The following is a 16,180-nucleotide window of genomic DNA, read 5'->3' on the forward strand; positions in this document are numbered from 1 at the left end:
GAGAGAGAGAGAGAGAGAGAGAGAGAGCACACACGCCGGGGTGTGGCATATGCTGTGCTGTGCTGTTATGTTAGGCATTATGACTTCACACGTAAATGCTTGCATGTGGTGATTAGCATAAAAACTACATGTGGCTATAGTTTGGAATTTGCAATTTTTCACATAACATGGACAACTGCTGCGTTTTCCACATTGCTTCTACAATAGAAAGCAGCTAATTTACAGTCTTCAACATGCAACATTTCCATTCCCCCATTTACATGACGCTCAGTTAGATAAAGTACATCTACTAAATTTTTCACTTCATATTTCACTTAGGTGTATTGTAATATTATAAACCTTGTTTCTCAAAGCTGTACTATAATGGTGACTGCAACTAAATGTACTCTCCAATTTATCTATTTCTACAGTATTTGGAACATTACGTACTTTAATCTCTTTCACTATTGTCTGTCTGGAGGAAGAAGTTAGCCTGAAATGGGAGTCCCCCTCACACTGTCAATTACAGAAATTTGTCATGTGTGATACATCCCACCTTTTTCCCCAGCGTTTTTTAAGCTAAGTTGTTCTTTTCCTTCCTGTTGAGATGTAGTCTTCATTTTGTGTATTCTAACCCCTCAGTAGCACCATCTGGGCATCTCTCATTTGGCTTTCTTCAAAGCCTGGAGCAACTCTCTAAGTTACCAGTTAATTTGTTTTATACCTTTAAGCCAAGTTCCAGGTCAGGACTACAGCACATATGCAATTCTGTGACTTTTTAAAATGTATCGTGCCTGGATAGTTCAATCAGTGAACATGTGCCCATAAAAGATAATTGTTTCAGTTTGAGGCCTGGTGCAGCTGGCATGTTTACTCTGCCAGTAAGTTTCAAATTGATGTACAGTCCATAGCACAGTGAATATTCATTCTGTGAAACAACTCATGTTTGTTATTCAGTTTGATAGTGAATGAGCTCTGCAGACTAATCCCTCTTTGCCATGGCCTGTAATATTTTCCCATGTACCAGTTTCTGTTTCCTCTAACTGCCCTAATTCAAAATTTGTGGCCACAAGTTCTGCATGAAGGTCACAATTTCTAGCTTCCTTTCCAGAGAATTTACATTCCTAATCAGATACTCCTTTTTCTACTCCACTGCATTCACCCATATCACACCAGAATATATCACTGCATTCACCCATATCACACCAAAATTTATCACTACAGTACACCCACTCACCCACTTATCTACAATGGTGTCCACATTTATCACCAAAAGCAGTAGAGGTATTAATAGATGGCAAAATCTGTATCACTTCAGGCAGGGGGGTTACCTTCATGGTCTTGGATGTTATTGAATTTAGCATATGTTAAAATTTAGGAGTAAGTAAGAAATATGTAATTTTTTTTTGTTTTCTAAAAAAAAAAAAAAAAAAATCCTGCCCTGAGATACAGGCCTCCAAAGATGACATTGTGAACACTATTTTAGATGACATTGTGAACACCATTTTGAAGATAAGTTGGACAGGTTTTATTTTTAAAAGTCACATTTTTTTTAACTTTCAAGGGTAAGAAAGTTGATTCTTACTAATTTATTTGTTACAGTGTTTGTTTCCATTGTCTTTGTTGCAGATATTTCTTACACTTTGTTGTAGTTTCGTGTCGGTTTCTTTGTCATGATTGTTCATCGCAGATTACTGTATTGTAGTTGTTAATGCTAGTTGTTTACTGAAGAGGTTTCTTAGAAACCTGAGACCATTCAGTGAGTTCTGTGTTTTCATGAGGAATTTGCCAGTTGACACAGTTGCATTGTGTTTTGTGATAAGGACTGAAATGAAATGTCTTCTGACTGGGGCCACAGGAGAGTCAAGTGTGCTGACTATTTGCATACCTATAAAAGAGTGATATATAAGACAGACAAAAAAACAGACTTTGTTCAGGTTGGGGATAAGTGTCCTCATTTGAAGCCTGTTTCAAAGTGAAGATGTTTCCAGTGATGACTTTTTGTGTTCTAAATGTTTTGACAGAAAAACAATGATGGTATTTGAACAATGTAAAGCCTCCTGTGGCTCAGATTTTGCATCAGTAGATATACCCTGAATGTGTCAACTACTACAGAGGTAGGTGTCAGTCCTGTTAATCCTGTTAAGAAACCATGGTCAACGAAGTCGAGTATAAGCTCTATGCATCAAAAAAGCGCAGAGAAATTACTAAAGCTATGGATGAATACACCACAGCAAAACTGACCACACTCTTCAAAGTAGAAATTCCATCTTCAGAAGAAAATTAATCAAAATAATCTTGCACCTCTTGCCAGAAATTTTTCACAAATGTCAATTCAGCTGTTGAATATTGTGCATCCTACAGTGAAAAGGTGCAAGTTTCAACTATTATTCCAGAGAAATTTTCAAAGAAAACAATTTTGAACCACGTCCCGTCAGTATCAAAGTACATTGTAGACAAATCAAGAAATGTGAGGTCTGTAAAAGGAGTCTTTGGATGAAACCTTGTTGGGAGTGTGAAATCATTAGTAGTCTCTGATGTAAAGTGAAAGACTTGTATTTTTCGAGAATGTGTTGACTGCCCTGGAAAGGGAGGACTGTCTTAACAGACGCTTGGCGTGGAAGACGTGACAGATAACTCTGCCAAAATTACATACACAACATGGGAGGAAAATAAACTAACTAAGACAACTGTTGCCTTTGACAGTTTCATTGATGAACTTGGTAAATGGTCAGTGGAAGCAGTAGCACACCAGCATCTGAAGAAATTGCAACACCACCACATTGCAAAAGTGAGAGAGTGTGTACAGGCTGAAGAACTATGTTAACTGCTTCACTGTGATTTTGCTGAGAACTGGTCTGTAACTCTCCCACAAGAAGTACAAGGATATCATTGGAGAAGTGACCAGGTTTCAATTTTTACAGGAGTGACATATTTTCAAAACAAGACCGCAAGTGTTGCAGTTGTAAGTGATGACACAGGACATGAGTCAGCACATGGGGCTAGTGATGTGCAAAATTCTTCTACTGCAAATAGGGGCAGAGAAGATCATCATTATTTCTGATGGTGCTCCTAGTCATTTTAAAAATTGCTACCAGCTGTTTGAATGGAGTAAGTCGCTTGTGCCAAATGACTGGGTATACAGTGCTACTGGTCACGGGAAGGGGCCTTGGGATGCTGTAGGCGGCCTGCTGAAGCACCATGTTACAAAAGAATCTTTCCAGACCAAATACAGCTGCGATTCAGAATGCTAAGGATTTTACGAGAGTCGTGAAATCTTACTCATCCACAGCCCTCATTCTTTTGTCCAAAGAGGAAATCGAAAAACTCCGTGGGAAGAAAAATGAAGAATGGTCCAAACAAACTACTCCTGTGGAAGGAATTCAGAAGACACATTTTTGAACACAAAGTGATGGGCGAACTCATATTTCACGCACTTTAAAGAGCAAGAAAGAAGAAATATTGTTCATTCGACCAACACATCAGAAATAGCAGGATAATATTCCGATTCACAACCTGAGAAGGGGGACATTTGTGGTGTGTGTGTGTGTGTGTGTGTGTGTGTGTGTGTGTGTGTGTGACTCCTGTATTGCAGAGAGACTATAGACACCAGTTATGAGTTAAATGAAATTGTAGTGAACTTTATGCTTCCACATGGACCAGCTGCTGGATATAGGTTTCCAGCTGAAAGACAGCAAAAACACCGTCAGGACTCACCTCCTGTTCACATTGTTTTGAAGATTGTAAGTGCTCAAATTCGTACTGGTTCAACAGGCAGGCATCACTCTATATCAAACGAAGATACTGAAGCAGTGAAATATATTTTTAGTCCATTGACTGGCTAATTTCAGTACAAAACAAAGTGCACAGAAGTTGTATAAATTGAAACCTTTAAGTGTTTGGACATATCACATACATTTTGGAACCATTTAAAATGCTTGGAAAATGAGTCTCTTACTCATCTTTCAAAACTAAAATTATGACCTAAAAGTGGAAGCTCTCCTTTTCAGGGAATGTAAATCTATATGGTACTAATCAGCAGAAAAAAATCAGTATTTTATGGATTGGCATTTTTGGAAAAAAAAATTCCATAAATTATATATAAAAAAAGTTCAGAATGCTATAGCAAAAGAACTTTGACAGATAAGTCCAAATGGAAGATTTCTTTGTAATAAAGCAATTATCTTTCAAATAAAAAAAAACCCAACAAAATATCTAGAAATGTTCCAGAGATAACACATTTTAAAATTTTTTCCAAAATTCTCATCTTCTAAATGGTATGCGCACTGTCATCTTTGGAGGGCTATATCTTGGAGCAGAATTTTTTTTTGGGAAGACGAAAAATAGGTGTTCCTTACTTACAAGGGGAAGGCCTCAGACACGGCCAACCGATTCGGCTCAGATTTGGCAGGTTGCTTGTGTACAACCTAAAACGAGGGACTCAATATCAACACCCCCGCAATTTTGAGAAAATCGCCCCTAAAGTTTATGATGAGCAATGGACTCAAAATTGGAGGGATCGATAGATAATTGTAAATAGAGCGTTTTTCATCATCAGGTATGGGATCCTAAAATGCATACTATTCCAGAAATCGACGAAAGAAACTTTTACAACTGTCGCTTCTGTACCTACATGGTAAACGCTTTTCGCCGACAGCGGCGATAACACAACGGGTAAGGTAACTGGCTGGGAATTTTCGTTTGTATTTTTCCATATCTCAATTGATAGGGATATGAGGGTTAATAAGGTAAGTAAATCAATAAGGAATGATAATAATAAGGTAGGCAAACTAATTACCCAAACGCCGTGAGTTAATAAAGTATTAAACTTTTAAGCCTTGTCACATGACAACTACTACGAATAAGAGTGCTTCAAATTCCTCACGAGGGATCACAGATAGCCAACCGCGCGATGCTTGTTTACAGCGAGGCACAGGACAGAATGCACGTGGGGAGAGTTATGTTGTCCCGGTTGCCTCTTTGTCATATAGTTGTGAATCTGGAAGAGAGAAGGTGTCCAGCACGAGCTTTATAGAAGTCAATCGGAAAGAGTTGTTTTGAGTCATTAGGCTGCCGCGAACCTCGTGGATACATGTAGTGATTTTTCCATCATTAATGTGCCGAATGAAGTAAGTTTTGTGAATGAATACAGTGTTATTCGGTAAGTATCATATGACGAGTACTGTATGTAGTTTGTAGTAATTAGCTCGTCTGTTTATGCCGCAGTAACTAGTTATTATTTGTTGTCATATCTTTCAGGTGCATAATCTGAATAATGGAGGATGTACACCCTTCTACTAGTGCTGTAATATATAGTTGGGAGCCTGTCACAGACGATGGCAAGCGGGAAGTTACCGTCGCTGTGTTTTAGTTTGTAAAAGTGTTGCAATGCAGATGCATTATCAATGCACTACTGGAAGCAGCCAGGTCTGTTTCTCGGCATTGCAGGTTGATAGGAACGGCTATCGTCGAGAGATTTTTGGAGCTAACGAACGAAATGACTTTTCTTGATACTGAAGTACTATACCATGAAGATGAAGCAGATGATGATTCAGTGGAAGATATCCCGACTAGTGAGTTGCAAAATGGTCATAACACTTCGGAAATCTCCACGTCCCTGGGAATATGTGCTTCATCTGTTCGCGATGAGTATTACGAACCGGTTACTAAACGATTTAACTACAGCGCTATAGCCCTTGAAGCAAAAGTTAAGGTGGTAGCGCTAGCCAGGAATCATCCAAATTGGAACTTACAAACACTGCAAAAGAACGGAGCAACAACAGCCCTGAAATGGAAGGAGGACTTGAAATTGTGGGAAAGTGATATCGTTAAAGGAGGGACAAGATACGACAAATACCAGGCGATAAATAAGTGGACATACGACCAATTTGTCGAGTCTCGTTGACGTAACGAGAATGTAACAACGAGAATACTTCAGGAGTGTGCTGCAGGTGCAGCTCTTCAGTATACGGCCAACAAGGATTTTAAGTTTGCTGCATCATTATCTTGGGCAAGAAATTTCAAATCAGAGTATAAAATTCATCAACGGCACCTCACTAAATACGTCTCTCATAAGGAGTTACAAAATATAGAAGATATACAGAAAGTAGCGGCTCTTTTCAACACGCAAACGGCGTCATTGATGACCGGTTTTAATCGTGATTACGTGATCAACACCGATAAAACTTGATGCAAGTAACGGGTGAACATTCGACGCACGTTATCGTATAAGGGAGAAAAACAAATCCTTGTCGCAGTTGCTAGTAAAAACATACTAACACATTCGTACACGGCGCAATATGCCATTACAGCCCCTGGAAAAGTGTTGCCTAAGGTTTTCCTGCGTTTACAAGAAACGAATGTTACATTTGGTCCTCGGGTTATAGAAGAGGTCAATCGTTTAACAGACTCGTTGAAAAATGTTTACATTACCTGCTCAAAACTGACGAATGCGATTTATAGAACATTTCTTGAGAATGTTTTAAAACTATACGTTTCTGATAACAAGTTTTGTCTAGTATTGGATTCTTGGAGTGGACAAAGTAATACTACAATACATGACACAATGTTTATAGATGGCGAGGGTCAGCCGACGTGCACAGTACAAGTAATACTTCCAAACTGCACACCTGTGTGCCAGCCGTGTGATGTTAATTTCTATCGCCAGGTGAAAACTTTATTTCCAGTGTGCTTCTGGAAACCCAGTGGGAATTGCACAACCACATGGATGCAATAACTATTTACAGCATAGTTCATAACCAGCTTTCAGCACCAGTTTTTCAGGCAATGATATTGTATGCGTGGTACGCATCAAAATTAATTCCCGAAAAAGATATATTTTTAAATGTAAACCAAGTTTGTTTTCCACCGACTTTTCGGAAGGAACAGTGTAGCTTTCGAAAGATTGCATTCATTAAATGTTCTTGGTGCCATGAGTATATTTGTTTCAAATTTTTATATGTTCGACGAAAAGTGAGGACACGTAACAGTGACTGGAAGAGCCATTGTAAAGTGACCTGGAGTAACATTTTAGTTGTTTAATAACCCAAGAGGGTTGAGAAATTTATTTGCTTACCTTATTATTATCATCATTCTTTATTGATTTACTTACCTTATTAACCCTCCTATCCCTATCAATTGAGATATGGAAAAATACAAACGAAAAGAATAACATCCATTAGGTTTCTTTGAGATTCGAACCCGGGTTCTCCGATTCCCAGCCAGTTACCTTAGCCGCTGCGCTATCAGTGCTGTCGGCAAAAACCGTTTACCATGTAGGCACAGAAGCGACAGTTGTAAAAGTTTCTTTGCTTGATTTCTGGAATAGTATGCGTTTTAGGATCCCATACCCGATGATGAAAAATGCTCTATTTACAATTATCTATCGATCCCGCCAATTTTGAGTCGATTGCTCTTCATAACTTTTAGGGGTGATTTTCTCAAAAACGCGGGGGTGTTGACCCAAAATATCTTAGAGTCCTTCATTTTAGGTTGTAAACAAGCGGCCTACCAAATTTGAGCTGAATCGGTTGGCTGTGTCTGAGGCCTTCCCCTTGTTGGTCCTTCATTTTAACATACGCTAAACTCAATAACATTGGAGACTATGAAGGTAAGATTTTTCCCTAGCCTACCTGAATTGATACGGACTATGCCAGGTATTAGTGTTAAACAAATTAGAGCACAGACACAACATAACGAAAATAATTGTTCTCAAGTTCATACCAGTAAGCAGTTCACATTTTATTTTCTGTTGTGAATAACCAGACACTTGCATAACAACAAATTCTAACTAATTAAAGGTTATCAATACAGTGATATTAATCTTGAATGGAATGACCTCCTCAGTGCCTACCAGCATTGGTTTCGAAAACATTGATCATGTGAAACCAGCTCAGACTTTTCTCACATGACACATTGAAAGTTTTGGATTAAGGTAACTGGGTAGATGCAGTGTTTCTTGATTTCGATTCAGTACTGCACACACACTTATTGTCAAAAGTACGATCATATGGGGTATGAACTGAAATTTGGGAATGGACTAGGGAGGACACAGCATGTAACCTTGTATGGAGGGTCGTCGTCAGATGTAGAAGTAACTTCAGGTGTGCCCCAGGGAAGCGTGTTGTGACCCTTGCTGGTCATGTTTTATATTAATGACCTTGGAGACAAAATTTTAGTAAAAATCAGGATTTTTGCAGATGATCAGTTATCTGTGATGCGGTACTATCTGAATGAAGGTGCATAAAAATTAAGTCTGATCTTGATAAAATTTCAGCGTGATGCTCTAAATGTTCAGAAATGTAACATTTTTGCACTTAACAAAATGAAAAAAAAAATAGTATCCTACGACTGTAAAATCAGTGAGTCCCTGTTGGAACTGGCCAACTCATAGAAATATCTTCATGTAACACTTTTTAGGGGTAGCAAATGGAATAATCACATAGGCTACAGGCTGAGTCATGGATAAACCAAGTGGTAGATTTTGGTTTACTAGTAGAATACAGGGGAAATTCAATCAGTGTTTCTTACAAATCATTCGTGCAAATGTTTCTAGAATACTGCTCAAGTGTGTGGGACCCATACCAGGCAGGACTCACTGGGGATATTGAATGTTTACAGAGGAGGACTGCATGACTGGTCACAGGTTTGTTTAATCCATGGGAGAGTGTCGCAGAGATACTGAAGGAACTGTACTGGATGACTCTTGAAGACAGACATAAACTACCATGAGAAAGTCTGTTAACAAAGTTTCAAGAACCAGCTTTAAAAGATTATTCTAGGGATATACTACAACCCCTATGTATCTCTCGCCTAGGGACCTTGGGATAAGATAATAATTACTGCATGCGCAGAGGCATTCAAACAGTCATTCTTACTGCACTCCATATGTGAATGAAACAGGAAGAAGAAACCCTAATAACTGGTACAAAGGGACTTACCCTCTGCCATGACCTCACAGTGGTTTGCAGAGTATAAATGTAAATGTAGAATGGGAAATACTGTTTTTTTTTTTTTTGTGTGTTGTTACAAAATTATGCTTACAGACACAACTAATCAGGCATACAGCAATAAAATGTTTCCAACTATTAATAAAATTAGTACACACAAACATTCAAATGATAATTACTACACATGCCAGAGATAGTATCTACAGCACAAAATGACCAGTGAAATAAAAAATAATGTGATTGTGAAATTTAAGTAATGTATTATTAATTATTATGTAATTCAGTTAGATTAGTTGTACATAGTGTTAGATTAAATAATTTATATGTAGATCTAATGTTACAGTTTTTCTCTTGGTGCAGTCAGTTGTGAGACAACAGGATGGAAGATGAATGTTGGTATGCTGGCTAAGTGGCATCACTATTCAAACTTCCGCCCCCCCCCCCCCACACACACACACAAACACTCTGTACTACCAAGAAAGAAAAAAAGAATCTGTATCTTCAGATAATAGTGGTAAATATAGTACAGCATCACCTTACATATCATTTTTCAACTTCTGGTGCTCAGTTACAGCATAGGCCTGGCTGCTGTAGATTTAGTTGCTGCTTCCCAGACATTACAGAATTATGTAGTAAACACCATTGCAAACCTCATTTCTACTCATGGAGTAGGTACATGCCTTTACACCCATTTGATAGGCAAGATGCTGCAATCTTGAAAATACTTTGGGACATTTCTGCTAACACCCATTGGTACTGCTGTGATGAATTGGATTTTACCAGCATAAATTGTTCCTTGAAACTGAGTAGATGATAGCCGGTTAGAGACTGTGGACTAAGAAATGAAATGGAGAACTAGCTATCTTTGTTGTATAATTTAAGTGACTCACTAATTGGTTAGAGCCATTTACACCCTTTTTTTTCTTTTCCTTAGTAAAATGGTTCCAAGAATGTGTTCCAAAGGAAAACTTGTTCTCTATTAGAACCACACACACACACACACACACACACACACACACACACACACACAGAAATTATCGATTTTTTGATTCTCTTCCCTAGTATTCTTTCATAGTATACATCTCCATAAGTACCCCATAAGTCAATGAACAATACATGATGTACAGCACTTCTTGCCATTATGCTGAGCACAAAATTCGAAGGATAAGTAATAAATAGTTGCAGACAGTTAGTGTTACTAACTTATTTATATGTGGTAATTGCTGTACACCAATCCAGATATAAAATCTGGTTTGTAGTATAAGCTAAATTCTATTTTCATGTTTTCCATTGTATGCCTTTCAGTGCTAATGATAGATGGAACATTTCAGTTTGCTAAGTAAGCCCTTGTAATTTTACATAGTTTAATGTTCTGTACAACTGTAGGGGCAAACTTTTATCATGTTTTAAATGTATTTTGCATTGACTCATGCCTCTAAGGTAATTAAACCTTTGTATATTTGTCATTTGATGGACTTCAAGTAAGCTTTAACTTGCAGAGAGGATATTAATACTATAGTTACGCAAGAAGAAAGTCATTTATTTCTCAGTTCAGTATGTCAACTTTCACTCACTCATTCCTTGTGTGTTTTCTTGCTGAATTAGCTCCAGCTTTTATCTTTTTCAAGGTGAAGGCCTAGTTTTTGTATTAATTGTCATCTTGGGCACAATCACTCTATTTTAAAATGCAGATTTTGTACTAGAATACAAAAATTAAGGAATTGCCACTTTCAGAAACATTAGGGGGCTGACAGAAATTTGTAGGTGTGACCTCTGGCTGTCTTGGTAGCAGTCAGTTTGCAGGAATGAGTCAGGATGAGATAAGATTCAGTTTTCATTCCATAGACCAAAAAATGAGATGATTCTTGTGTGCATGGAACATGTCAGAAAGTATAACATAAAAAACATAGAACATTTGATTATAGTAACCACTTCCCTGATCATTTGTTAGGAGATTGTCAAAATATGTTAATACATTACAGTAAACTGGAACTGCTAATATTTACAAAATTAATACATTTTATGGAGTTTTAATAAATTTTTTACACACAAAGTGCTATGAAAACTGAAATCCAACAGATACTTTTACTTAAGTTGGTCCAGCAGATATTCATCTATAGAATAAAAGGAGTTACCTACCAAAAAGTCTTTCAAACTCTGTTTAAACTGTGCTTTATCTGAAACCAAGTTTTTATTGGTTGCTGGCAGTTTATTGAAAATGTGTGTTCTGAAAATGTGTGTTCCTGAATATTGGCCCCTTTTTCGACCAAGGTAAGTGATTTTAGGTCTGTGTTAGTGCAGATTCCATATGACATAATAGGATCATAATAGAATGAAAGCAAGCAAAGTATGAAGGTTTTTTAATACTTCTATCTCCTGCATCTGACATCAAAATGGTTCAAATGGCTCTGAGCACTATGGGACTCAACATCTTAGGTCATAAGTCCCCTAGAACTTAGAACTACTTAAACCTGACTAACCTAAGGACATCACACACACCCATGCCCGAGGCAGGATTCGAACCTGCGACCGTAGCAGTCCCGCGGTTCCGGACTGCAGCGCCAGAACCGCTAGACCACCGCGGCCGGCATCTGACATCATTCGCATTGCGAATACCGACTTGTTTAGGAGCTTCTCAACTGAATTTATTATCGAGTTGTAATCCCAGAAATTTAACACTGTTAGCCTCTTCGATCTGCATGTCTTCATATGTTATATACCAGCTGGAAGGAAATCTCTTTACATGTTCTGAACTACATATAGAGGAAATTTTCGATGTTTAATGACAGTGACTCAGCTTCAAACCATTTATTAATGTCAGTGAAAATTTGGTTAGCAGCCCTTTCTAAGTCTGTAATTGGTTTGCTGTTTATTACAATGTTTGCATCATCTGGAAACAAAACAAACTTAGCATCTGGAAATGTAACAGATGAGGGGTCATTAATGTACACAAGAAAAAGCAACTGACCCAAGATGGAACCTTGAGGAACACCACTCGTAATTAATTATTTTCTCGCAACAACACCCTTTATTTTCTGTTAGTTAGGTAAGACTAAGCCGGCCGCGGTGGTCTAGCGGTTCTGGCGCTGCAGTCCGGAACCGCGGGACCGCTGCGGTCGCAGGTTCGAATCCTGCCTCGGGCATGGGTGTGTGTGATGTCCTTAGGTTAGTTAGGTTTAAGTAGTTCTAAGTTCTAGGGGACTTATGACCTAAGATGTTGAGTCCCATAGTGCTCAGAGCCATTTGAACCATTTGGTAAGACTAATCGTTTTGCAGCACTGCCAGTGACAGCATAATATTCTAATTCACTTAACAGAATGCTGTGATTCACACAGTCAAAGGCTTTTGACAGGTCACAGAAAATACCAGTTGCCTCTAATTTGTTATGTAATGAATTAAGTACATTCTCACTCTTAAGTGTAAATAGCCTTCTCTATATTGGAACCCTTAAGGAACCCAAACTGTGATGTGGATAGTATATTATTTGCTATCAGATGCTCAAGAAGACACTTGAATGCAACCTTTTCAAATATTCCATACAGCGTTTTGGGGAATGCCAGCATTGCAGTAGCAGAAGTGCTTTCCCTGTGATCACTTGTGGAAGCACTAAGCCAGTTTTGCATAGAGTTGAATTACCTGGTGCCTGGGGCGCAGGACCTGGTAACTCGGTTCTGATTATGTAAATACAGTGCATCGTGTCACAGGCTGTGTAATAGTTGATGTGTCAGAAAATTCAGGCTTCAAACAATCAGGCTGGAAACAAAACAAACTTAGCATCTGGAAATGTAACAGATGAGGGGTCATTAATGTACACAAGAAAAAGCAACTGACCCAAGATGGAACCTTGAGGAACACCACTCGTAATTAATTATTTTCTCGCAACAACACCCTTTATTTTCTGTTAGTTAGGTAAGACTAATCATTTTGCAGCACTGCCAGTGACTGCATAATATTCTAATTCACTTAACAGAATGCTGTGATTCACACAGTCAAAGGCTTTTGACAGGTCACAGAAAATACCAGTTGCCTCTAATTTGTTATGTAATGAATTAAGTACATTCTCACTCTTAAGTGTAAATAGCCTTCTCTATATTGGAACCCTTAAGGAACCCAAACTGTGATGTGGATAGTATATTATTTGCTATCAGATGCTCAAGAAGACACTTGAATGCAACCTTTTCAAATATTCCATACAGCGTTTTGGGGAATGCCAGCATTGCAGTAGCAGAAGTGCTTTCCTTGTGATCACTTGTGGAAGCACTAAGCCAGTTTTTGCATAGAGTTGAATTACCTGGTGCCTGGGGCACAGGACCTGGTAACTCAGTTCTGATTATGTGAATACAGTGCATCGTGTCACAGGCTGTGTAATAGTTGATGTGTCAGAAAATTCAGGCTTCAAACAATCAGGCTGGAAACAAAACAAACTTAGCATCTGGAAATGTAACAGATGAGGGGTCATTAATGTACACAAGAAAAAGCAACTGACCCAAGATGGAACCTTGAGGAACATCACTCGTAATTAATTATTTTCTCGCAACAACACCCTTTATTTTCTGAAAAATTGTTCATCAAAATACAGATTTGTGAGAAAACAGTTTCTTTTTATAAATTCGTGGTGGCTGTGGAACCAAACACAAAGAAGAATATCAAAGATGTTACACTTTTGGTCCCTCTTCACTCTCCAGTTTACTTCCAGTATTGAAAAGTGACTTATCAGCTCATGTATTTATTTATTGTGTGTGCTTGTGTGTGTACATTTTCAAAGTGCTTGGTGTTTTATCAGTTCCTTATTGACTGTGTGCTCTGCAGGTAACATTACCATCAGCAGCTGCCCTTTTGTCTTCTGCTCGAAGTGTTGCTGCAGGAAGACGACCTGTTGAGACAATGGGTCACAGTACCTCATCAAGCTCCTCTTCATCTTCAGGAAGTGACGATGCAGACTCCAATTATGAGAGTGCTTCAGATGGTGGAGGTGGAGGTGGTGGTGGAGGGGGTGGCAGTGGCAGTGCGGTTGGTGCTGGTGTAGGTAGTGTGACAGTTCCAAGAACAGGTGGCACTGCAGGAGCAGAGGCGGAAAACTCAGGAAATAAGAGTGAGAACTTATACTGTTATTGTCAGTGTCCGTATGATGAGGTTTCTGAAATGATTGCTTGTGATGGCAAAGACTGTCAAATTGAATGGTTTCACTTTGAGTGTGTGGGAATTATGGTACCACCTAAAGGAAAATGGTTTTGCCCTGACTGTCGTAAGAAATCATCTGCCTCAAGAAGTGGTGAATACTTGCTGCATGCGTAGGTTTTGTGTGACAACTGATAAAGATTGCTTGTCTTAGATTTGCCTGAAGTGGACCAATTCGGGCAAGCTAATATTGTTGTGCATCTGATTTATATAGACGTGTGTGTGTGTGTGTGTGTTGTATTGAATGTATGTAGTCATGAGTGGGTGTTTTTCAGCTGGAATTTGATGATGCATTTTCCAGAAAGTGGATGGAAGTCCAAAAAGTTTTGTTATATACAGTAGTGTCTCAGCTATCTGTCATATTGTAAATAATTTTAGTGTTTCTATGTCGGATCAAATTTTGTTTGTTTCTTTTTTGTCCTGTCTTCATCAAATGTTGCAGTATTCAGTGAGTTAAAATGAAATTTACAGGAATGTGTATATTTTATTGAAATGATAATTAAGGATCTGACAAATTTCCTCGTACATTGAGATCAGCGTTTTTCCACTGTGTTAAGAGAAAGGATGAATTCATTGTGATATTATGTATGTTCATGTGAACACTATTTAAATAATATAAAACATGCTTTACTGTTAACTGTGTGTATACAAGTATTTTTATTTTAAATATTAGTCAGAAAACTTTTATTAGTTAAGCAAGAAACTATGCCAGAAAATATGATATGTAGAAAACACTGTACATATTGAATACTTAAATACCATTAATGTTGATGTAGGTAATAAAAATGGTATATTGTAAACATTTTAATTATACTGTTTAAATCACAGAGTAAAAAGTTTTAATATATACTATCTTGTAAATTTACTGATAATCCATGTATTTCTACATAATTACCTGTAACTGCATATTTCTTATTACATGGATATAAATGTTTATTTATAATTCATTAGGTTTCAGTGTATAGAGTTTCCTGTTTATATTCCTGGAACTCCCAGAATATCTTCAGCAAGCTGATTGTATGATAAGACCTGTCAGACAAAAAGAGATTGTAATTATTTTCTCATAATTGTATACCAGTTTCAAAGCAGCTAACATACTTGCCAAGTCCATGTACTTTATTCTGAAGCTGGCTGCAGTTGGAATTTTTATTTTTTGAGCTTCTGGAAGATACTGTTAGTGAAACTAAATAAGAAGTTGGGGCAGTCTAATTGCTAAATTAATTCTGTCTTTACATCTTTCAAAACCTATGCATTTTGTTCATTTATTATGCTACAAACATTCTGTAAGAAATGCAGGGGCATTCTGTGTCCAGTATGTAGTTAATAACCACTTCAACTATTCTCAGTATCGCACCAAACAGTGTTGCAGAAATTGGCAGTTCAATTTACATGGTACTCCCACAAACAAACATGTAGACCTAAGTTTCTCTTCACTCAATTGCAGGAGTATTTTTCGCTTTAAAAGACAGTTGCAAACAACTTATTACAAAATTATAACCACATGCTTGTCTCACCAAAAACAGATTAAGCCAAACAATTTTATTTTATGCATGCTGCCAGTTCATCATTGTTAGCAACAGTGGCTACTAATACGCACAAGATGTTGGAGTGACATTCAGAAGAAAATAGTAATGCTCTTACTGTTGTGTCATCAGGCGAGATCAGCAGAAACAGATCTATAAGAAGAATCAAAGAAATAGTCCAATGTAAATAGTAATTTTCAATGTTGTACTCTCATGCAAAGCAAACATGTCAGTGGAAGATGACTGGAGGTTCCACCTAAACCTTAGATTAGGTTTAAGTGTCACCTTAGGAAGCTACCAGTAAACCCCCTATTCTTTAAAGAATATGAAGAAATTATAAGAAGATAACTTCAAACTTCTGTTTAATGTGTCAAATATTTCACGTTACCCATGTAAGCGAGAAAAATTAAGATAATGTTTGAAGGTATGTATAAAGCTTGTTGGAAGTCACAAAGTGCTCTCATTACAGTCAATGTAATTCACACTCTGTTATAAACGAATGTGCCTCTCAATGTTTATCATATCCCCTGTATTGAGAGTCATGCAGTAGTA

The 16,180-nt window shown here is 37.8% G+C and overlaps 1 protein-coding gene across 1 annotated transcript in view; it reads left to right on the forward strand.

Annotated features, from left to right (window-relative positions):
- LOC126250804 (uncharacterized) overlaps positions 1–14,912 on the forward strand; it is a 47,634-nt gene extending 32,722 nt beyond the window's left edge. The window contains exon 4 of the mRNA XM_049951589.1: positions 13,737–14,912. Within this exon, the coding sequence (XP_049807546.1) occupies positions 13,737–14,222 (486 nt within the window). The 3' untranslated portion in view covers positions 14,223–14,912. The remainder of the gene's footprint in view (positions 1–13,736) is intronic.
- Positions 14,913–16,180: the final 1,268 nt, after the last annotated feature.

This window comes from Schistocerca nitens, chromosome 1, assembly GCF_023898315.1.
Source record: "Schistocerca nitens isolate TAMUIC-IGC-003100 chromosome 1, iqSchNite1.1, whole genome shotgun sequence".
Taxonomy (NCBI): domain Eukaryota; kingdom Metazoa; phylum Arthropoda; class Insecta; order Orthoptera; family Acrididae; genus Schistocerca; species Schistocerca nitens.